Here is a 24,446-nt window from a genome sequence, read left to right as displayed (position 1 = left end):
GACAATGTCTCACTATGTTGCCCAGGCTGGAGTGTGGTGGTGGAATCATAGCTCACTACAACCTCAACACCAGGCTCATGGGATCCTCCTTTCTCAGCCTCTCAAACAGCTGGGACTATAGGCATGTACCACTGAGCTTGGCTGAGTTTGTAAAGTTTTTTTTATTTTTAGTAGAGATGAAGTCTCGCTATGTTGCTCAAGCTAGTCTTGAATGCTTGAGCTAGTGCAATCCTCCCACCTCGGGCTCCCAAAGTGCTGAGAATACAGGAGTGAGCCACTCACCTGGCCTGTCTCAGCTTTCTTAATGGAAAATCACCTGCCTTGCTTATTTCATAGATTTTCTTTGAGAATGAAAGGACATGTACCTGAAGACATTTTGACAGTAATAAGGCACTATATAAATGCAATATATTATTATTTAATATATTACATTACCAAAGTCAATACTTGGGTTCTCATATTAAGTTCTTCCTGAGGCCTATGAAAGCTACTAAAACTTAAGACAGAATTTAATCTTTCAACAAATTTGCGTAAGCCTGAATGTACGTATATTTTTATAAAAGTAGTGTCAAAAATTGTTTAAATTGCTAAATTTGAAAAAAATTGTGCCCTTTCTTAGTGACATAACATAAAATTTGCATTTAATAGGGAAGAGAATTACATATCACAGGTACTCATATCTATTTGTGACTATTGGGGAGCAAGGGTATGATTTTTCAAAAAGTGAGCAATGTCATAAACTGTACGATTAGTGTTTTATAAGCCTAAATGAGGAGATAAAGTGTGTAGCTTGGTCAGATTGGTACAAGAGAAAGTAAGGCAGTTTGGGTTCGGTTTGTCAAAATTTAACCATGTATGTAATACTCATAACTGTGACTGTGTTTTTAAGATCGTAAAAGTATTCATAGGTATTGGCTACTCTGAAGAGAGAAATATACTCTTATTTACACTATTACACAATCTGTGGAGCAGGACTTGTTAATTATATTCCAAGGCAATAGCTAGCAATAGTAATAAGACATGGCCTTATTTCTCTCACTTGGAGAAATTGCTACTCTAATTTTGCTTAGTAATTACGTCATGTTGCCATTTGTACAAAATTTTGAATTTTCTTTCAATAAGTTTTCTTTAGTATTTATTAACTTAAATGGCATTAATATATTATTAATAATACTAATTAAATAATGGTATAAATAGTATTAATATGATAGTATAGTATTTATTTAAATAGCATCAATATGCTAGTATTTACTTAAATAGTTTTTTTTTTTTTTTTTGAGATGGAGTCTTGCTCTGTTACCCATGCTGGGGTGCAATGGTGTGATCTCAGCTCACCACAACTTTCTCCTTCTGGGCTCAAGTGATTCTCGTGCCTCAGCCTCATTACAGGCGCCTGCCAGCATGCCCAGCTAATTTTTATATTTTTAGTAGAGATAGCATTTCACCATGTTGGTCAGGCTGGTCTCAAACTCCTGATCTCAGGTGATCCACCTGCCTTGGCCTCCTAAAGTGATGGGATTACAGGCATGAGCCACTGTGCCCAGCCCTTAAATAGTATTAACATGGTAGTAAAGTAGTATTTTAGTGTTGATTTGCTTAAATAGTACAAATATGGTAATATTTAAGTAAATACATACTATTTAAATATTTATAAGTTAAGCTTTCTTTAGTATTTATTTACTAAAATCTACCATATCTATACAATAGAAAAATAGTTAAAATAACTCTGTCAATGGCAATATTGTCTTAAAAAATAAATTGAAAGAGGCAATCTTCCTATATTACATCTGAGCCAAACAATGAACACTTTGTCTATAATCATAGATCATTATAGGGAATAAAACATAGTAATCTATAATATACAAAGTAAAAATGTTCTTCACAAGCATGCCTTAAAATAGTGGTCCTCCAACTAACATGCATCAGATTCATATGGGGGGCTTGTTAAAACACAGATAGCTCAGCTCTTCCCCAGTATCTCTGATTCAGCAAGTCTTTGTTATAACCCAAGGATTCACACTTATCTGATTAAGTTATCTGGTGATGCTTATGCTGCTGGTCTGGCAACCACCCTTGAGAATCACTGACTTAGAATAACTGTGAAGCAATATCTAAAATTTATTGGAGGAAAAGATGCTCCATTACATGAAATCCATGGTAATATAGAAAGAGCATGTTCTTTGAAGTTAGGTAAATTCTAGGATCAGGATTTTTATTTCTTGTACTTACCAGCTGTGTGAATTTGAACAAAAAATATTTAACCTCTCATGAGTTTTCGTTTTTCCATCTGTGTAGTGGGGAAGAAAATACTTAGCTATCAGGGTTTATGAGGATCAATGAGGTAACCTATATGAAAGCACCTAAAGAGTGCCATAAAGGGTATTTTTCCAGATAAAAACTTTATTGAGATGTAACTTAGCATTATAATAAATATATTAAATACAATTTAATCTCAATTAGGTACTTGAGATTTAATAGTTTATATGCATGAGGCATTTTTAAAATTAAAAATAATCTTTTTGGAAATAAGTATTGCCATTATAATGTGAGAATGAAAAACAGATTAATTTCTTTCTTAGATCAACTGAAAACATTCTTTTCTGGATCTTATTTTTAAAAATTGTATTAAATATATTTAGTTCACTTTTAGTAGCCTTTCATGACCAGCATTAATTAGACAAACAGGAAAAATGAATGTAATCTAATTATTTTACATAGTCAATAAAAGGTATAATGCAATTTATCAGTGTTAAAAAAATTTTAAGTTCTGGTTTCTGAATTCTGTCTTTACCTAGATGTATTACTGGGTCTAAATAAACTGTCCTGCGTATATACTTTATCAGTGGTAACTCAACTACATAATCATAGATACATTCTTAAATAACCACCTATAAATCTTCAGTTTTATATTTTTGTCAGCTTCCACACTGAAAAATATTTGAATATGCAGATAACTAGAAATCTGTGCAAAATTATCCAGAAAAAAGATATATAGTTTTTGAGATGGAGTTTTACTCTGTTGTCCAGACTGGAGTGCAGTGGTGTGATCTTGGCTCACTGCAACCTCTGCCTTCCAAGTTCCAGCGATTCTCCTGCCTCAGCCTCCCGAGTACCTGGGACTACAGGCTCATGTCACCATGCCTGGCTAATTTTTGTATTTTTAGTAGTGACGGGGTTTCACATATTGGTCAGGCTGGTCTTGAACTCCTCACCTCAGGTGATCTACCTGCCTCGACCACCCAAAGTGCTGGGATTACAGGCATGAGCCACCAGGCCTGGCCCAAAAAAATACTTTTCACAAAATTATAGTTAAGAATGAAGTTATTTAATTTTCATGTGACTGATACGAGAAAATAATTAAAAAATCAGTTTCATAAAATATGGATATCTACAGCAACATGAATCTCAAAAGTATTATGCTAAATGAAAGAAATCACATGCAAAAGACACACTACATGCTTCCATTTACATGAAGTTCTAGAAAAGGCAAAACTGTAGTGGTAGAAAGTAGTTGCTTGTGGCTGGGGATGTGGTGGATGGAGGGGATAGACTGCAAAGGGACATGGAGAGATTTTCTTAGGCTAACAACTGTATCTCGAATGTGGTAGACACAACTGTGCACAATGTTCAGACTTCAGCTAATTGTACATTTAAAATGGGTGGATTTTATTGCATGTAAATTATATGTCAACAAAACTGGGAAAAAATCAATTTCTATAAAAAAGAATCAAGTTCTATAAAAAGTCTTTTCCAATGACAAATGTCATATCCAAATTGTAGCAAATATTTGGAAACCCAATTGAGTTTAAGAGGACAAGTAATAATTCTACCATCTAACCATGATATCAAAATGTCTGCATATCCAGCACAACACAAGAGGAAGTGAATCCTGTAGGACTTTCAAAGCAAAATGCTTTAGAAAGCCTTCAGGATGTGATCAGTCTTGACAAGGTTATGTGATGACAGAGGGAGTTCACCAAAGAGATTTTAGTTTAAATGTTGTCCTAGTTGCCTTTTGACTTTAGATAGATAAGGACAAGTGAAGTAGGACAAGAAAAGTATAAATATTTGTAATATTTATTGTTTTCAGATTGATATCTGCAAATGACATTAAGAAAAAAATGAATATGCTAAACTCCCTGTGTACATTGCACAGAACTTTCCTCAGTTATTTCTAGATCATTGAGGAGAGGGAATGTATTTCCCTTAGCAAAAATAAGATTGTAAAGGCTGTATTCTGTGAAGCCAGAAACCAAGGGCCCCAAATAATTTATCATGCAGGATACAGCATGAATGTCTGGTAGTTTAAAGCTTCCATGGGGCTTCATTTTAATACTGATTCTTAGAAACAAGAAGTTTATCGGGGAAAAATTGCACACCAATTTAAGAAAAGGGAAAAAAGATTTCTCCTGGGTATGAATAAACACCTTTCTTAGCACAAAGTTTTGTGTATGTCTAGGAATTCTGCTTGTCAAACATCTTTTAGACTTTTAGAAAATAGTCATCTCCGTAAGAAATAGTTTACAAATAATGTTAGGAAAATGGCAGCCTAAGGGACTATTTTTTTAGAAGGGATTTATTATAAAGAGTTATAGATACTTGTATGTGTCCCTCTTGACTTTTGATACAATCCTGTCAGTGATTAGCTTTGATTTTAGAAATGCTAAGTACAATGCTTTTCAATTAAAGTATCTGGGAAAAAATTACCTGTGCCACCAAATTGACTGGTGGACATCTGAATGCTGTGACATCTGCTTTATTCTTTTCACTTAAAAACACTTTGATAAGCATTTAGGTACATTACTCAGCTGAATGAAAATTATGTCGGAGAAAAACATGTTCATTCATTAGCAGTTATGGGAAGTTTATGAACTTATTGTGACAAGAACTCATTGTCTAGTCATCAGGAATTTTACACTGGTTAATCACAACATAAAAAGTTCTCACCAGTTTTCTGGGGTCCTATTACCAAGAATTTAGGTAAGCGATCACAAGTTTTTTCTTTAGACCAAATGTCTCTGTGGCGTTTGTCATCGCAAGGATTCTAAATGGGAGAAGAACATAGAGATACTTTTTTTCAAGATTGTGTCCATTGTGGGCCAGCTTTTCTAATGTGTGTTCTTTAAAGGTATACCAGGAAGCACTGGGATAAAAAAATAAGGCTGTTTTAAAAGACGAAAGCACTGAAGTAGCATCATGGAAGTTCTGAACAACTCCTTTCCATCTTGAGGTTGAGAGTCTACAGAGGAGGTTGGAGAGAGGAAGTATTTCCGCTTTGGGTCAACAGTCTCATAGCACAAAGAGTTTAATCAGCTACTAGCAGTTTCTCTCTCTCTCTCTCTCTCTCTCTTTATATATATATAATAGTTATTTTATATACATATATATATATAAAATAGTTAGCTTACTGGGTGGAGACTATGCTTCCTGCTAACCTAAAAGATGATACATTCTCAGTATTCAATACATAACTGAAGTATAAGATGTCAGATTTTTATTCTAAGTAACTTTGAGCTTTCCAGCTGTGCTTCAAAGGGATAGGGATCTTGCCAAAATAATACTATCTAAACAGACGGCAGATACTTTGCAGCTGCCTTCAAAGGTTGATAAATGTTTATCTAAAAATATAATTATGATGGTAGAAAGTCCTAAGTTTTAGCAAAAGGGCATAATGAGAGCAATTTGCTACCTTAGGGATTCTGCTTTTTGGCCTATAATATGTCACACCAACACCCACCGTGCAAGTCCTATTTAGAACACCCTTCATTTTTAGAGCAGAGTATAAATTATGTAGAAAAGGAGGAAGAATTACAGTACCCTTTAATATTCCAGGAATGGGCAAACAGTACCACTTTTTATTTCTAGTCAATTAATACCATAGATATATGAAGTTAAATAAGCCTTCTGCTTATTTTTAATAACTAACAGATGTTAAGACTAAAGTGAGAGTATTCTTTTTGGCTGTTCTGAAAAAAAAAAAAAAAACAAGTTTAAAACTTATTGCCTGAAATAATAAAGATTTCAGTTTAAAAATGAGGTTAAATTAGCAGGAAAATTGCGTGCCTTTCCATTGGCTAACATTTGGTGACATTTTGTGGTGGTTAAAATGAAAAAATGCTTGTTAAAACAACCAAAAAGTAATATGCAGTCATAAGTCCACACCAACAACTTTAACCTGCTATATGGGCAGTTATGTCTCTTCTTGGAGTTATCTGTTTGTGCTCAGGAGGCTATTAACTTAGGGTTGAAAGCTGAACGCTTTGAATATAAAGTTTAAAAACTTCAATCTGAATGCATTGAATATAAAGTTCAGAGTTAACAACTTCAGTTTGTGGAATTTACTGAGTTCTGCTTCTGAAGATCGTTATTGTTTTACCATCAGCTCTGTCTGTTCTCTAGTAGTGTTTAGAGCAGTGATTAAGAAGTACAACATTTGGAGCCAGATGGTCTATAACTGATTCCTGCTTCACCACACACTAGCCATGTGACCTTGCTTAATTGACTCAGCCTTTCTGTGCTTCAGTTTCTTTATCTGTAAATGCAAATTATAACTGTACCTACCACTTAAGGTAGTTGTGAGGATTAAATGAGTTAACACATGTAAAGTGCCCAGTTGGACATACAGTAAGCAATATGTAATTATTTCCCAAAATTATTATTTTTCACAGATCATAGAGTGGACAATTTAAATTCAAAGTTGTTCCTGCAATTCTATGATACATAAGACTCTATGCTTTCATATCTAGGTTACCTTCGGAACCATTTGAATATGCCATATAAATGTGGTATTTTATCTTAAGCTCAGTGATTTTCCCATGAAATGCTTTCCCCCATATTAATCCCCAATTAATACTCTTGAAAGCTGTTCACATTCTGTGGCTGTTGGCTGTTGGTGTACGACATGGTTAAGAAGGCAGATGTCAGTTCTGAACTCTTCTCGGAGATCCTCTATGGTTTAGTCATTGGAGATATGGGGATGTGTTCAAAGGCTACCTGCCTAACAATCTGTTTATCATCTTCTACTCTTGCAGCCTATTGCAATCTGTAGATTTATCTCTCACTCCTGATTGAAAACATCACATCCAGTGAATCCGTCACTGAGCTTTCTGAATCCCATAATTCTGAATGTGTAAGGGAACAGGGAATTGGGTGCAATATGTAGTCACCATGATAGAAAATGACAGTTTAGGAAGGAGTAGTTTCTCAAATCTAACATTTCCAAAATGTAGTTTTTCTCAGATGCCTTCACTTTTCAGATTTGGGATATCTCACAGAACTATGTTCCTGGAATTAATTGGTTATATCAATTACTGAATTAATTTTACCTGCCAGAGAGGGTCTTTCTGATCAGGAAACAGCTCAAAATACTTGTGGGCCAGTTGTACTGGAGGCAGGGTCTGAAGTCGCAGGTTGGTCCAGCTCTTCACAAAATTGGCCAGATTAACAAATGTATATAATCCCAGTCGGTCATTCCCATAGTTGGACAAATGGGTCATGAAAATGCTGATCTGAAAAAAGCAAATGAACTTCAGTGTAAATACCATTTACTTTACACTAGAGGGCAGAATAATCACAGTGATGCAAGTTTTTTTTCTTAAGTAGTTGGCATAGGGTTTGAATTCATGGTGTGTTTTTGGATTTGCGACATATCCCCAAAACCCTAATTATATTAACACATACTGGAGGATGTGTTATCAGCAGGACTTGAGGATTTTTTTCCCTGAAATTTTCATATATTTCATAACAAAAAATACTTTCAATATCAGTAGCTGCATATACCCATGTTGGTATAAGACTGATGCTGAATAAAATAACCTATATGTTTCTCATGCCATTTTTCATATTCTTTAGTTCCAGTATTCCCAATATAAAACACCTCCTTTAAGAAAAATATTTAACGGTTGGCTAGATAAAACTGACACTTCCTATGGAAGCAGCTGACCTACATTGAATCCATGCATTGAAAAAAAAAATCACAGCAAGTGTGGAAAAATAAATTTGAACTCTGTAGGTTAGATTGTGTTGGTCTGGGATGTAGATGTAGAATGGGTATTTTTAAAGCCACTGCTTTAAGTGAATGCAAATAATTTTTGTTGGTTAGTGTTGACAAATGAATTCTTCTGTATGAGGTTTTTAATGATAAAACCATTGTGGCATTTATGCTGCTATAAAAAAGATCATAAAATAATTTATGTGATGATAATACTTTCCTAAAATATATAATGTCATGTGAAAGTAGTAACGGTTTATTATAGTCATAATAATGAGTTTAACAGGTCATTCATTAAGAGGCTGAAAGAAATATTCAAGAAAATTTACTGAGGTAATATGACAGAGATGAGAGAAAAAGTTATATTAAGATTTAATACAATAAATAAAAATGTAATTAACAACTATGAATAAGTGGAAATAGTAATATTATATGCTATGGAACAAATCCTGCAGGCTTTTACATTAAAGCCTTCATGTGATGAAGAATATTTGTATTTCTATTCCCTCTGCCTGAATGTATATTAAATCTTTGAATTTTTGCAAGCAAAATAACTATCTGTACTAGCGGACCAATGCAGTCACAGAATTGGGAAGTAAGACTTTTACTGATTTGGGTCTTTCTAAAAAATGAGACTTAAAATTAAAACTTCTGGTTATTTTTTAATAGTAGCTTCACTTCTGTGACTTAAATTTCCTCTTTTTCTCCTGTAAAATTTATTAGAACATTAGGTGATTGAGAAACTTATGAAAATCATTCTTAAATTTGGAAGTTTTTTTCTAACATTTGTTGGAGGTAGTCTTTGCTGATTTGTTTTACATGCCACATTTTTCAATGTAGCTCAATAAGGTAGCAAAATAATACTTCTGGTCACCCTTTCTCCTAATTAAAAAGAAAAAGCAATTAAAAAGCATGTGTTTTTAACCTAGTTAGTAAGTTCAAATTTCTTGCTTTATTTTTATGAAAGATTTGTCAGTAAGTCTATATGTGTTATATTTTACTTGAATAATATCTGCATGGAACAGAAAATGGGAAACAGAGATGCTATATGACCCCGTGATACTAATACATTTGAAATCCCTCTGAATTCACTTTATTTTATTTTTGTTATTTATTTATTTATTGTTTTAGAGATGGGGTTTCTCCATGTTGGTCAGGACTCCTGACCTCAGGTGATCCGCCTGCCTTGGCCTCCCAAAGTGCTGGGATTGCAGGCCTGAGCCACTGTGCCTGGCTTGAATTCAGTTTTTAACCTAAGAAAACATTTTATTCTGACTATTAAAGCAGAGAGCCACTCTCTACCTGCATGACTGTAGAAAGTAAAAAAGTGCTACTCTTTCTGATAAAGACAGACACAACCCAAAATGAGTTATGAGCTTGTTAGGGACATTGCTTTTCATCAAACTGAACCTGATTTGCAAGAATTAAGGTGATACTTATAAGGTGTTGAACTTAGTTCTGTAAAAGAAAACCTACATAGCTTCAAAGCATGGAACTTTTCCCAGATGTTCAAGTTTGTTTTAATATTCCCACTTTAATACAATGTGAGGTGCACCATAAGCTAAAGGATGGTCTAGTAATGTCTTTGTAAAGCATGTCACCTTATGACCCTCTTAGACTCTGGACTCTCACCTAAGATTTGTTTTGTGCTCCTAAAGAAATGCAAAGCTTTAAGGGAGTATGGTTTGTCAGGATGCAATATATTTCAATTTCTTTTTGAACTTTTTTTCATGAATCACAGTATTTTTTTCTAGACCTGGAATATTGCCTATCTTTTGCTGAACATGTAACCTCTCTAAGTTTTCTTTGTTATTTTTTAATTAGGAAGGTATACACATTAAGCAACAGAATTGGCAAAAACAGATATAACAAGAATGTTTTGGTCAAAAAGTTAGCTTGCTTTCCAGACAGCATTTCTTCCTTACCTATGTACTGACCTGTGACATTTATAATGTCATTTCACTTCTTGGCAATTCCTCACCTGACAACAATTTCTGTACAGCATAGAAAGAAACAAAAGGCTGCTAGTTTAGGAGAAGTAGATATTATTCTTTTCCTAAAGATGATACTTTTACAATTTCAAGAGTACTTAAGGACTGTGGTTTTATTTGTTGTTTGTTTGTTTTTTTTTTTTTTAAAGATGAAATGGGTCAAAATAAATTATTTTTATTGCACTTGAAGATTCCAATGAGAAGAAAAGTGTCAATAGAAGTGACAGTTGCATCTATAAAACTATTTTTGCCATAAACACACTATGAGTAATTAGTTGTCATTAAAAAGACTAATTAGCTGCTTAAAACTCAAATCATTGGAAACTCTGCTGAACGCATAATGTTTATTTGATTAACAACTGAAAAAATTCTTTCTAGTCTGCAAGATATGGATGTGTATAGCAAGATGGTTATCTGTGCATTTTTTTTTCTGTAAAAGGGAAAAGGTAAATGTCAAATACCACACACGTTATGAGAAGGGAAACAGATACCATTTTTCAAAGTGTAACTAAGAGAAAAATGTAGGAAACTTAACCCATATTTTCTAGCATCAATCCTGTGACTTTATTAAGCCCAGGTATGAGAGAATGCATGGATCACTACCAAGAACAAAAAGCAAAATATAGGTCCTAGTGCAAACACTGTTGAAAATACAGTAAATATTCTCTTTCTTTGGAGAAGGCTGGAAGAGGAGAGGAAGTATGGATGTAAAAGAAAGTATGTTATTTATTATAAACTATGCCTTTCATGACCATTCTCCTCAGTTTAAATCTACAAATATTTTTCTGATTATTCTTCTATTTGCCAGATGCTTTGCTTCATTCTGAGGGTGCAAATGTAAATATGCTGCTCATTCTTTTAAATTTTGTTCATGAAAAGAGTCAGAATTCAGAAGGTAGAAGAGAGATTACAGCAAACTTTTTCCCTCTGTCAACAAGTTTTGTTTTGCTTTAGTATCCTTCTGGGTGACCAAAGATTCAAAAGGTTTAGGATACAAACAAATCAACTGAGAACTTTTAAAGCATTCTGATTACCAGTCTTTATACTCAGAGATTCTGATTTTCTAGGTCTGGTGGAGGCCGTGGTACCTGCATTTTAGTCATCCCTAATGGTCTTGATGCATTGTCATTGGAATGCAGTTTGAGAAAATCTGGCTAGACCCAGTCCTCCCAGAGAAATTTTTATTTTCCATAGAAATGTGTATTTTATTCCCATAGAAAAGATTCAGATCATCAAACACATTGGTTGCTTTGTAGTAGTCCTTTTTGAATGCCTTTTAAAAGTTCATACATATGTGTCAATATCCTAGACTTAGAGTTGTCCATAGTATAAAAAAAAAAAAACTTGGTAAGTGCCCTTGGCCATGCCTTTCGAGGGTTTTTGTACTGCTGACACATGTGTGGTGATGTTCAGAAGATTGCTAAAAAGAGAAATGGTTTATACAGACATATGCATTTGGCTCCTGATTCTTTTCAATCCTATTTATTTCATTTTTTTTTTTAAATTTTAAGTTCTGGGATATAAGTCCAGAATGTACAGGTTTGTTATCTAGGTATACATGTGCCATGGTGGTTTGCTGCACTATCAACCTGTCATCTAAGTTTTAAGCCCCATATGCATTAGCCATTTGTCCTAATGTCCTCCCTCCCCTAGGCCCCATCCCCCAACTGGCCTCTCTGTGTGTTGTTCCCCTCCTTATGTCCATGTGTTCTCATTGTTCAACTCCCTCACATGACTGAGAACATGTGGTATTTGGTTTTCTGTTCCTGTATTAGTTTGCTGAAGATGATGGCTTCCAGCTTCATCCATGTCCTTGCAAAGTACATGATCTAATTCCTTTCTATGGCGATATAGTATTCCATGCTGTATATGTACCACCTTTTCTTTATCCAGCCTATCATTGATGGGAATTCGAGTTGGTTCCATGTCTTTGCTATTGTAAATAGTGCTGCAATATACATACGTGTGCATTTGTCTTTGTAGTAGAATGATTTATGTTCCTTTGGGATATATACCAGTAATGGGATTGCTGGGTCAAATTTCTAGTTCTAGATCCTTGAGGAATTGCCACACTGTCTTCCACAATGGTTTAACTAATTAACATTCCTACCAACAGTGTATAGAGTTCCTGTTTTTCCACAGCCTCACTAGCATGAGATGGTATCTCAATGTGGTTTTGATTTGCATTTCTCTAATCATCGGTGATGTTGAGCTTTTTTTCATATATTTGTTGGCTGCATAAAAGTCTTCTTTTGAGAAGTGTCTGTTCATATCTTTTGCCCATTTTTTGGATGAAGTTGTTTGCTTTTTTCTTTTAAATTTGTTTAAGTTCCTTGAAGATTCTGGATATTAGACCTTTGTCACATGGGTAGACTGCAAAAATTTTCTCCCATTCTGTAAGTTGCCCGTTCACTCTGATGATAGTTTCTTTTCATGCACAGAAGCTCTTTAGCTTAATTATAATCACATTTGTCAATTTTGGCTTTTGTTGCAATTGCTTTTGGTGTTTTAGTCATGAAGTCTTTGCCCATGCCTGTGTCCTGAATGGTATTACCTAGGTTTTCTTCTGGAGTTTTCATGGTTTTGAGTTTTACATGTTTAAGTCTTTAATCCATCTTGAGTTATGTATAAGGAATAAGGAAGGGGTCCCGTTTTTGTTTTCTGCATATGGCTAACCAGTTTTCCCAGCACCATTTATTAAATAGAGAATCCTTTCCCTATTGCTTGTTTTTGTCAGGTATGTCAACGATCAGATGGTCATAGATGTGTGCTGTTATTTCTGAGACCTCTGTTTTGTTCCATTGGTCTATATGTCCGTTTCAGTACCAGTATCATGTTGTTTTGTTACTGTAGCCTTGTAGTATAGTTTGAAGTCAGGTAGCGTGATACCTTCTGCATTGTTCTTTTTAGTTAGGATTGTCTTGGCTATCTGATGTCTTTTTTTTTGGTTCCATATGAAATTTTAATAGCTTTTTTTTTTCTAATTCTGCAAAGCATGTCAATAGTACTTTGAAGTGAATAGCATTGAATCTATAAATTACTTTGGGCAGTATGGCCATTTTCATGATATTGATTCTTCCTATCCATGAACATGGAATGTTTTTCCATTTGTTTGTGTCCTCTCTTATTTCTTTGAGCAGTGGTTTGTGGTTCTCCTTGAAGAAGTCTTTCACATCCCTTGTAAGTTGTATTCCTAGGTGTTTTATTCTCTTTGTAGCAATTGTGAATGGGAGTTCATTCATCATTTGGCTCTCTGCTTGTCTATTGTTGGTGTATAGGAATGTCTGTGATTTTTTTGCACATTGATTTTGTATCCTGAGACTTTGCTGAAGTTGCTTATCAGCTTAAGGAGTTTTGGGCTGAGACGATGGGGGTTTTCTAAATATAGAATCATGTTGTTTGCAAAGAGAGACAATTGATTTCCTCTCTTCTTACTTGACTACTTCTTTCTTTCTCTTCCTTGAATGCTCTGGCCAGAACTTCCAATACTGTGTTGAATAGCCATGGTAAGAGAAGGCATCCTTGTCTTGGGCCAGTTTTCAAAGGCAATGCTTCCAACTTTTGTCCATTCAGTATGATATTGGCTGTGGGTTTGTCATAAATAGCTCTCATTATTTTGATATATATTCCATCACTATCAGTTTATTAAAAGTTTTTAACATGAAGGGATGTTGAATTTTATCAAAGGCCTTTTCTGCATCTATTGAGATAATCATGTCATTTTTGTTATTTGTTCTGTTTATGTGATGGATTACATTTATTGATTTGCATATGTTGACCAGCCTCGCATCCCAGGGATGAAGCTGACTGGATTGGGGTGGATAGGCTTCTTGATATGTGGATGGATTCAGTTTGCCAGTATTTTATAGAAGATTTTCACATTGATGTTCATCAGGGATATCGGCCTGAAGATTTCTTTTTTTTGTTTTGTCTTTGCCGGGTTTTGGTATCAGGATGATGCTGGCCTCTTAAGATGAGTTAGGGAGGAGTCATTCCTTTTCAATTGTTTAGAATAGTTTCAGAAGGAATGATACCAGCTCCTCTTTTTACTTCTGGTAGAATTCAGCTGTGAATTAGTCTGGTCTTGGGATTCTTTTGGTTGGTAGTCTATTAATTATTGCCTCAGTTTCAGAACTTGTTATTGGTCTAGTCTGAGATTCAACTTCTTCCGGGTTTAGTCTTAGGAGGGTGTATGTGTCTAGGAATTTATCCATTTCTTCCAGATTTTCTAGTTTATTTGTGGCGAGGTATTTAAAATAGTCTCTGATGGTAGTTTGTATTTCTGTGAGGTCAGTGATAATATCCTCTTTATCATTTTTTACTGTGTCTGTGTGTCAATCTTGTTTTTTAACCAAAGCAAAATTCTCCATTTCTCTATGTACCTCTCAGGCGCATGGGTTATTTATGATTTCTTTATTTAAAAGGCTGCCTTTCACATTCACTTTTGCTTTATTTCATGGCATTTTAAGGGCAACATGGCAAAGAAAGAGTATATTGTAATTTACTTCCTGTCCTTCTTCTTCCTTGACTTAGATCCCCAGACGAGAAATACTCTTAACAGAAAAAGTAAGGAAACCAGCTTATTTTTATGTAGGGCAATGAACAAACTCTGGAAGTTTCATTTTTATCATCGTGTAAATATATGAGTTCCATCACTGTCAAGATTTTATACCGTCACATGAGCACGTCTCATTCTGAAAAATAACTACAAAATTCTGAGCAGAAAGGATATTCTAATGATGCTCTGGGCTTGAATTTCCTATTCTATAATTTCCTAGGGCCTCATTAGCTTTTGAATTGAATAAAGTTCAGTGTGTCAACCTGAGGCATTATATGGTCCCAGTTTAGCTTTACAGACTTCCCTTCTGTACCCCTTATGTGTGCAGGGTAAACCAGCCAACTTGCCTTGCTTGCTGCTTCACAATATTTCTTGCACTTGCCTCTCCATGGCTTTGTTTATACAGTTTCTTCTCTCTGTAAATATGCTGCCTCACTTTGCTACTTAGCTCAGTTTTATGTATTCAAGAGTGTCATGTCCACTGTTTCATATCTCTCTAGGCAAATACCTTGTTTTTAAAAATGTGAGCCCTAGAACATCTAGTTTTGTCTTTCTGACATTTTCTGACCCTGGCTTATCTTGTGCTTCTTAAACATACTTGTTTTATTCATCTCTAGATTCAAAGTTCCTTGGAGGCTGGCAAGGACCTTTCAACTTTATTCTCTGAACTGTCCTGTAATATATTGTATGTGCCTTGAACTGGCTCCAATAATCTTATTTGCAAAGTTGAAAAAATCTAGGCTCAGTGATTTTTTCAGTGTCACTCATTCTGGTAATCTTTTAGCACCATTAAAATTGTAGGCCTCCTCAAACTTGTCTCCTCTAACTTTCTCCCCATTCGCTGTGTGCTCTTTTTTTCTGAACTCTGCCTCTTTTGTCTCTACTTATTTTCTTACTGTCCATTTCCCTTTGTTTTCTGTGAAACCTCACTCCTTTGTAAATAAACTGTTTATGTCTTTGACTTTGGCCTGTACAGTGATGAAGAAAGAGAGCTCCCCCACCTACTGGCTCTACAGTCTTAGCAAGTTATTTAAACTCTCAGTACTTTACTTGTTTAAATGAAAACAAAAAGATATAATAATAGTAATTACCTCACAGGGTTGTTATTACAATAAACTGTAAAGCTAAAAAAAAATTTAAAACACTGCCCGTTACATAGTAATTGGTTAATTAATAAGACTTATTTATTTTTATTTTATTTTATTTATTTATTTTTTTTGAGACAGAGTTTCACTCATGTTACCCAGGCTGGAGTGCAATGGCGCAATCTCGGCTCACCGCAACCTCCACCTCCTGGGTTCAGGCAATTCTCCTGCCTCAGCCTCCTGAGTAGCTGGGATTACAGGCACGCACCACCATGCCCAGCTAATTTTTTGTATTTTTAGTAGAGACGGGGTTTCACCATGTTGACCAGGGTGGTCTCAATCTCTTGACCTCGTGATCCACCTGCCTCGGCCTCCCAAAGTGCTGGGATTACAGGCTTGAGCCACTGCGCCCGGCCGACTTATTTATTAATAGTTATTTTTGAGATGGAGTCTTGCTGTATGCCAGGCTGGGGTGCAGTGGCGTGATCTCAGCTCACTGCAACCTCTGCCTCCTGGGTTCAAGCAATTCTCCCTCCTCAGCCTCCCAAGTAGCTGGCACTACAGGCACGTGCCACTATGCCCAGCTACTTTTTGTGTTTTTAGTAGAGACAGGGTTTCACCATGTTGGGCAGGATGGTCTCCATTTCTTGATGTTGTGATCCACCCACCTTGGCCTCCCAAAGGGCTGGGATTACAGGCGTGAGCCACTGCACCTGGTCAGTAACAGCTATTTTTTTTTGTTGATATATTATTGTTATTTTGGAGAAAAATTATTTCTTATTTACAGTTTCTTTCTAGCAGCTCACCGGCCTTATCAGGATAGCCTTCCAATCTCTTAACCCTCTTATTTTTTTTCTGCATCAATTAATGTGCTTCTGATCATTTCTTCTATCAGGCAATATTCTATCTGCAACGTTTTGAATTTCTCTGCTACCATTACCCTTGGATTCCCAGATCATCTTTCTGCTTTCAATGCTCTGCAAATATGAGATGTTGGGCCAGTTTTCCATTTAATTAGTTCACTTCCGCATATGGACTGTTCAGCACAGCTAGAGAAAAAACACACAATGGGAGCTATTCATAGCACATAAGCATATGGTCCCCAATCTCAATGGAATCCTTAGTACCACTGGATATTCTTCTTATTTATTGTCACCTTGCTCTTCTGTTCCCTTCAGCAGCTATTTCAAACTTTCATCCCTCTCTGGAGGCCTTCTGCTCACTTTTCACTTTCCATAGTTTCCCTAGCTATTCATCCCCTAATTAACAGAGAGTGCTGGTCATCAGGCAGGAACTCTTTCAAGTCCTTCTTTACACACACTTGTGTTTTAAAAATTCCTCCTGACACCTGGAGTGTTAAGCAAAGGTGTTCTATTTTGTATTCAAGACTAATACATCCCTCAGTGCTTTTCATCCCATCTGCTTTCAGCTCCCATGAGATCTTATTCTATCACATATTCCTGTTTCCTCAATTTTCAGTCCTCTCCACTGGTCCTTCCCTCATACCTGAAAACATATTTGAATCTTTCTCATCTTAGGCTCTCTCTTGAGATTTTATCTTTCTAGCCACTGTCCTACCCAGCCAAGTTCTTCAAAGAAACAGCACTTAGCTCAATCTGTTAAATGGTTAAATTAATTTAACTCAATGTATACAAAGTCAGGTGCTGACTTGACTCTCACCTCCATTCACATTTCAGTACTTTGTTACTTGGGTTTTGTCCCCACCACCCCATGGAAAATGCCTTCTCAAAGGTAAGTTATAGCCTCTTAGCTACATGTGGATACTTGGTAGTCATTGCATTAACCAATCTACTCCATTTGGCATGGTTGATCACACTTAAAATCTTCTTCCTTGGCTTTTTTACACTGTTTTCTCCCAGTTCTCCTTCATCTATATCTTTCACAATTCTTCCTTCTCCACATGACCTTTAGATAGCTGGTGTTTTTCAGCGTTTTGTTCTTTACGTGCTGACTATAGGTGGAATCACCACAATGATCCCCAAATCTTAAACTACCATTCCTCTCTTTCTCCTAAATTTTATATGTAAGTGTCTAGTTGTCATTTTTAACTGAATGTGCCATAGCCATCTCAGTTTAAACATAGATAAATTGAGCTCATTATGTGTTCACAATAGAGTGTAAATAATCTCCAGGAGAGCAGGGACCTTATCTGTTTCATTATTGCTAGTTTCCTAGCACCTAACCAGCTAAATAATAATTGGCACATAGTAGATGCTCAATAAATAATATTTGAATGAATGAATCTTTACAGCTAGATCTGGTCTTTCTTTTATATTCTTTATTTTGCCTAAGATTACTGTTCATATGGTTATCAAGCCAAACAACTGAATGCATTCCAGACACTTACCAGTTCCTCATTTCTTATTGAACTGATCTTGTTTTGTCAATACAGTCTCTTATAACTCCAACTGATCCTCTCTATCTCTGTTTGCACTTGTCTGGTTTAATCTCTCACTGAATCTTACCTGGATTCTTTTAAAAGCTTTCTAACTGGTCTTCCTCCTTCTAGGACTGTGCTCCTGTAATCTATCCTCTAAAACAATGCTTTCCAATAGATATATATTGTGAGTCATGTGTAATTTAAAATATACATTTAGTAGCCACATTATGAAAAATAAAAATAATTGAATAACATTAATTTAAATAATATGCTTAATTTAACCAATTTAACCCCATGTATATAAAATGTGATTTCAGCATGAATCAACATAAGACTTATTAACGAGGTATTTCTCATTTTTCGCCAGCTGTGGCTGGTGCAGCTGTAGAGGGTGTGCCTTTGATGATTCAAGAGTCCATCATGATAATACCCTTACCTCCTTCTTCATCTTTATATGTTCCCACTTGCTCTTGCTTTTATTTTCCATCCAAGTGTGAATGATTTCATGCATTGGTAGAGTTTTTTATTCTACCTGGAATACCTTCCTGTCTCTTGAGCTACCATGGCTTTTCCAGTTTGAGGTCACTACTTCCTCTTTGTATCTCCACTATACCCTATGCTGTCTTATAACAATCATTAGAATTAGTTGTCTTGACTTGTTATACATTCCTCTTGCTAAACTGTAAGCTTATCAAGAGCAGGGACCAGGAATCTTGCTTGGTAGAAGTGATCAGATATACTTTGATGGATGCAGATAAGAGGGTTAAGAAAGTGGAAGGCTATTCTGATGAGGCTGGTGAGCTGCTAGAAAGAAACTGTACATAATAAATAATGTTTCTCCAAAACAATAATAATATATCAAGAATAATAAATCTATAGTCATGTGTATGGTTCATTACAGAAGTGTTTGTTAAACTTAATCTAATTGCATAATAGCCTACCGAAAAGTATTTGTTTTTTTTTTTTTTTTTTTTTTTTTTTTTTTGAGACAGAGTTTCGCTCTTGTTACCCAGGCTGGAGTGCAGTGGCATGATCTCAGCTCACTGCAACCTCCGCCTCCTGGGTTCAAGCAATTCTCCCGCCTCAGCCTCACGAGTAGCTGGGACTAGAGGCGTGCGCCACCACGCCCAGCTAATTTTTTTTGTATTTTTAGTAGAGACGGAGTTTCACCATGTTGACCAGGATGGTCTTGATCTCTTGACCTCGTGATCCACCCACCTTGGCCTCCCAAAGTACTGGGATTATAGGCGTGAGCCACCGCGCCTGGCCGAAGTCTATATCTTAAGTGGGCTTTCTGCTTTTAAAAATTATACATTCAAGATAAAAACCAGAAAATGTAGAAAAGGAAAAAAAATGGCTTAATTGTTTTCATTATAAAATCTTACATATATAATTTATATATAAAATATGTATAATAAATTGTGCATAAATTATTTTTATATAAAATGTATGTGCATGTTAAAGTATGGTATAACTTGATACATAGTGTTTGTTGCTTAGCAATATATCTTTAGCATTTTGATGCTAAAATATGCTTTAAATTTCTATTTAGCCATTAAATATATATTCACACACACACACATTTAAAATGCTTTAAAATGTGTGTGTGTGCGTATATATATTTAATGGCTAAATAGAAATTTATCTTATAAATTATCACAATTTCCTTAGTCACCTTTTTATTTTTGGTCCTTTAGTTTGCTTATAATTTTTATTATTTTAAACAACAATGGATTGGTCATCATCATTGATACATCTTAGTTTGTATCTGACTATATTCCTAGAAAAAATTTTTAGAAGTGGATGAAATTGAAGGTTCAAACAAAATGCATATTTTAAAGGCTAGTTATCTTATATACCACCTGTCTTGGGTTCAGCACACTGGCCCTGTGCCCTGGGCTTCATTCCTATTCAGCTGGGGCATGAATAAGAACAAATCAAAAAGAAGCCGTCTACTGGAGTTCATGAATGGTGACAATTTATGTTCGAGCTGTGAGGAAAATTGTCCTTTTCATGTCAAATCACTGCTTTTTATCTTGCATGATTCTTGCTGGCTGGAAGCATTATTTGGAAATTGTGTTAGCTTTGACTATTTAGCTTTCAATTGATAATGAGCTGCAGATGAAAAAGAAACCAAATGTGAATAAGACTAAGAAGAAAGGCAGAAAAATATTCTTTCATCAGACTATAGGGGAGCAAATGTTAGCTTTAACAGCATCAGATGAATTACATGTGAGGATTCAATGAGAATACATATTAGAAGTTCAATATAGTGTCTGACAGCATAGTAAGTATCCAAGAAACCCATGTTACCTGAGATTGGGTAAAATACGACATTTTGACTTGTCTCAAAATTTTTGCATGCAAGGCTAACCTGTCATAATTATTTGATCTATTTGGAGGAAGGCTTGTGAGTATGCTTATATTTTGGAGCTCATTTGGTCATTTCCTGATGTATAGAAAAAAAATAAGTCCGCCATCCAAAGAACCTTCATCCATTTAAAAATAATGTCCAAATCAGGTAGACTTTAAAGGTGTAGGAGGAGTGGCTGGCAAGATGGCCAAATAGGAACAGCTCCAGTCTGCAGCTCCCAGCAAGATCAACACAGAAGGTGGGTGATTTCTTCATTTCCAACTGAGGTACCTGGCTCATCTCATTGGGGCTGGTTAGACAGTGGGTGCAGCCCACAGAGGGTGAGCCAAAGCTCTTCTACCTGGGAAGCACAAGGATTTGGGGGCATCTTCTACCTGGGAAGCACAAGGAGTTGGGGAACTCTCTCCTTCAGCCAAAGGATGCCATGAGGAACAGTGCACTTTGACCCAGACACTATGCTTTTTCCATGGTCTTTGCAACCCACAGACCAAGAGATTTTCTTGGGTGCTTATGCCACTAGGGCCCTGGGTTTCAAGCACAAAGCTGGACTGCCATTGGGCAGACACTGAGCTAGCTGTAGGAGTTTTTTTTTTCCTCTTTCATATTCCAGGGGTGCCTGGAATGCTAGTGAGATAGAACTGTTCACTCCCCTGGAAAGGGGGCTGAAGCCAGGGAGCCAAGTGGTCTTGCTCAGCGGATCCCACTCTCCCAGACCTCAACAAGCTAAGATCCACTGGCTTGAAATTCTTGCTGTCAGCACAGCAGTCTGAAGTCAATCTGGGATGTCCGAGCTTAGTAGAGGGAGGGGAATCTGCCATTACTGATGCTTGAATAGGCGGTTTTCCCCTCACAGTGTAAGCAAAGCCACCAGGAAGTTAGAACTGGGTAGATCCCACCGCAGCTCAGCAAAGCCATTGTAGCCAGACAGCCTCTCTAGATTCCTTCTTTCTGGGAAGGGCATCTCTGAAAGAAAGGCAGCAGCCTCAGTTAGGGACTTATAGATAAAACTCCCATCTCCCTGGGACAGAGCACCAGGAGGAAAAGGCAGCTGTGGGTGCAGCTTCAGCAGATTAAACATTTCTATCAGCCAGGTCTGAAGAGAGCAGATTGAGCTCTGCTAAGGGACAGACTGCCTCCTCAAGTGGGTCCCTCACCCCCATGCCTCCTGATGGGGAGACACCTCCCATGAGGGGTCAACAGACACCTCATACAGGAGAGCTCCAGCTGGCATCTTGTGGGTGCCCCTCTGGGACGAAGCTTCCAGGGGAAGGAACAGGCAGCAATCTTTGCTCTTCTGCAGCCTCTGCTGGCAACACCCAGGCAAACAAGGTATGGAGTGGACCTCAGCAAACTCCAGCAGACCTGCAGCAGAGGGGCCTGACTATTAGAAGGAAAACTAGCAAACAAAAAGGAATAGCATCAACATCAACAAAAAGGATATCCACACAGAAACACTATCCGAAGGTCACCAACATCAAAGATCAAAGGTAGGAAAATCTGCAAAGATAAGTTCCAAAAATCAGAACGCCTCTTCTCCTCTAAGGGATCACAACTCCTCCCCAGCAAGGGAACACAACTGGATGGAGGATAAGTTTGTTGAATTGACAGACGTAGGTTTCAGAAGGCGGGTAATAACAAACTCCTCTGAGCTAAAGGAACATATTCTGACCAAATGAGAGGAAGCTAAGAACCTTGAAAAAAGGTTAGAGGAATTGCTAACTAGAATAGCCAGTTTAGATATTCTCCAGGAAAACTTCCCCAACCTAGCAAGGCAGGCCAATATTCAATTCCAGGAAATACAGAGAATACCACAAAGATATTCCTCAAGAAGAGCAACCCCAAGGCACATAATCGCCAGACTCACCAGGGTTGAAATGAAGGAGAAAATACTAAGGGCAGCCAGAGAGAAAGGTCGGGTTACCCACAAAGGGAAGCCCATCAGACTCACAGCAGATCTCTCAGCAGAAATCCTACAGGCCAGAAGAGAGTGAGGGCCAGTATTCAACATCCTTAAAGAAAAGAACTTTCAACCCAGAATCTCATATCCAGCCAAACTAAGCTTCATAAGTGAAGGAAAAATAAAATCCTTTGTGAACAAGGAAGTACTCAGAGATTTCATCACCACCAGGCCTGCTTTACAAGAGCTCCTGAAAGAGGCTCTACACATATAAAGGAACAATCAGTACCAGCCACTCCAAAAACATACCAAATGGTAAAGAGCATCAACACAATCAAGAATCTGCATCAACTAACGCACAAAACAGCCAGCTAGCATTAAAATGGCAGTATCAAATTCACACATAACAATATTAACCCTAAATGTAAGTGGACTAAATACCCCAATCAAAAGACACAGACTGGCAAATTGGATAAAAAGCCAAAACCCATCGGTGTGGTGTATCCAGGAAACCCATCTCACATGCAAGGGTACACAAAGGCTCAAAATAAAGGGATGGAGGAAGATTTACCAAGCAAATGGAGAGCAAAAAAAAAGCAGGAGTTGAAATTGTTGTCTCTGATAAAATAGACTTTAAACCAACAAACATCAAAAGAGACAAAGAAGGACATTACATAATGGTAAAAGGATCAATGCAACAAGAGCTAACGATCTTAAATATATACGCACCGAATACAGGAGCACCCATACATAAGGCAAGTTCTTAATGACTTACAGAGAGACTTAGACTCCCACACAATAATAGTGGGAGACTTTAACATCCCATTGTCAATATTAGACAGATCAACCAGACAGTAAGTTAATAAGGATATCCAGGACTTGAACTCAGACCTGGACCAAGCAAACCAAATAAACATTTACAGAACTGTCCACCCCAAATCCACAGAATATACATTCTTCTCAGCACCACATCACACGTACTCTAAAGTTGACCACTTAATTGGAAGCAAATCACTCCTCAGCAAATGCAAAAGAATGGAAATCATAACAGTCTCTCAGACCACAGTGCAATCAAGTTAGAACTCAGAATGCAGAAACTAACTCAGAACCGCACAGCTTCATGGAAACTGAACAACTGGCTCTTGAATGTTGACTGGATAAACAATGAAATGAAGGCAGAAATAAAGATGTTCTTTGAAACCAACGAGAACGAAGACACAACATACCAGAATCTCTGGGACACATTTAAAGCAGTCTCTAGAGGAAAATATATAGCAATAAGTGTCCACATGAGAAGCAAGGAGAGATCGAAAATTGACACCCTATCAACAAAATTGAAAGAGCTACAGGAGCAAGATCAAAAAAACTCAAAACCTAGCAGAAGACAAGAAATAACTAAGAGCAGAAGTGAAGGAGATAGAGACACAAAAAACCCTTCAAAAAATCAATAAATGCAGGAGCTGGTTTTTCGAAAATATCAACAAAATAGACCACTATCCAGATGAATAAAAAGGAAAAGAGAGAATAACCAAATAGATGCAATAAAAAATAATAAAGGGGATATCACCACAGATTCCACAGAAATTCAAACCATCATCAGAAATTATTACAAACAACGCTATGCACATAAACTAGTAAACCTCAAAGAAATAGATAAATTCCTGGACACTTGCCTCCTCCCAAGCCTAAACCAGGAAGAAATCGAAACCCTGAATAGACCAACAACAAGGTCTGAATTGAAGCAGCAATTAAGAGCCTACCACCCAAAAAAAGCCCAGGCCCAGATGGGTTCACAGCCAAATTCTACCAGACATACAAAGAGGAGCTGGTACGATTCCTTCTGAAACTATTCCAAATAATCCAAAAAGAGGGAATCCTTGCCAAATCATTTTATGAGACCCACATCATCCTGATACCAAAACCTGGCAGAGACTCAACAAGAAAAGAAAACTTCAGGCCAATATCCATGATGAACATAGATGCAAAAATCAATAAAATACTGGCAAGCTGATTGCAACAGCACATCAAAAAGCTTATCCACCATGATCAAGTAGGCTTCATCTCGGGGATGCAAGGCTGGTTCAACATACGCAAGTCTATAAACGTAATTCACCACATAAACAGAACCAAAACAAAAACCACATGATTAT

General features: G+C 36.6%; 1 protein-coding gene across 3 annotated transcripts in view; it reads right to left on the bottom strand.

Moving 5' to 3' along the window:
* Nucleotides 1-24,446, bottom strand: part of LOC108290741 (bifunctional heparan sulfate N-deacetylase/N-sulfotransferase 3) — a 200,711-nt gene that overhangs the window by 25,896 nt on the left and 150,369 nt on the right. For all 3 annotated transcript variants that reach the window (XM_017510653.2, XM_017510642.2, XM_017510664.2), the window contains exons 7-8: nucleotides 7,326-7,508; nucleotides 4,948-5,044 (exon numbers count right to left, since the gene is read on the bottom strand). In XM_017510653.2, the coding sequence (XP_017366142.1) occupies nucleotides 4,948-5,044; nucleotides 7,326-7,508 (280 nt within the window). The remainder of the gene's footprint in view (nucleotides 1-4,947; nucleotides 5,045-7,325; nucleotides 7,509-24,446) is intronic.

The sequence above is a fragment of the Cebus imitator genome, unplaced genomic scaffold (genome assembly GCF_001604975.1).
Source record: "Cebus imitator isolate Cc_AM_T3 unplaced genomic scaffold, Cebus_imitator-1.0 Scaffold17, whole genome shotgun sequence".
Lineage (NCBI taxonomy): Eukaryota > Metazoa > Chordata > Mammalia > Primates > Cebidae > Cebus > Cebus imitator.
The sequence above is the reverse complement of the archived record's forward strand: the minus strand, read 5'-3'. Positions and strand labels throughout refer to the sequence as shown.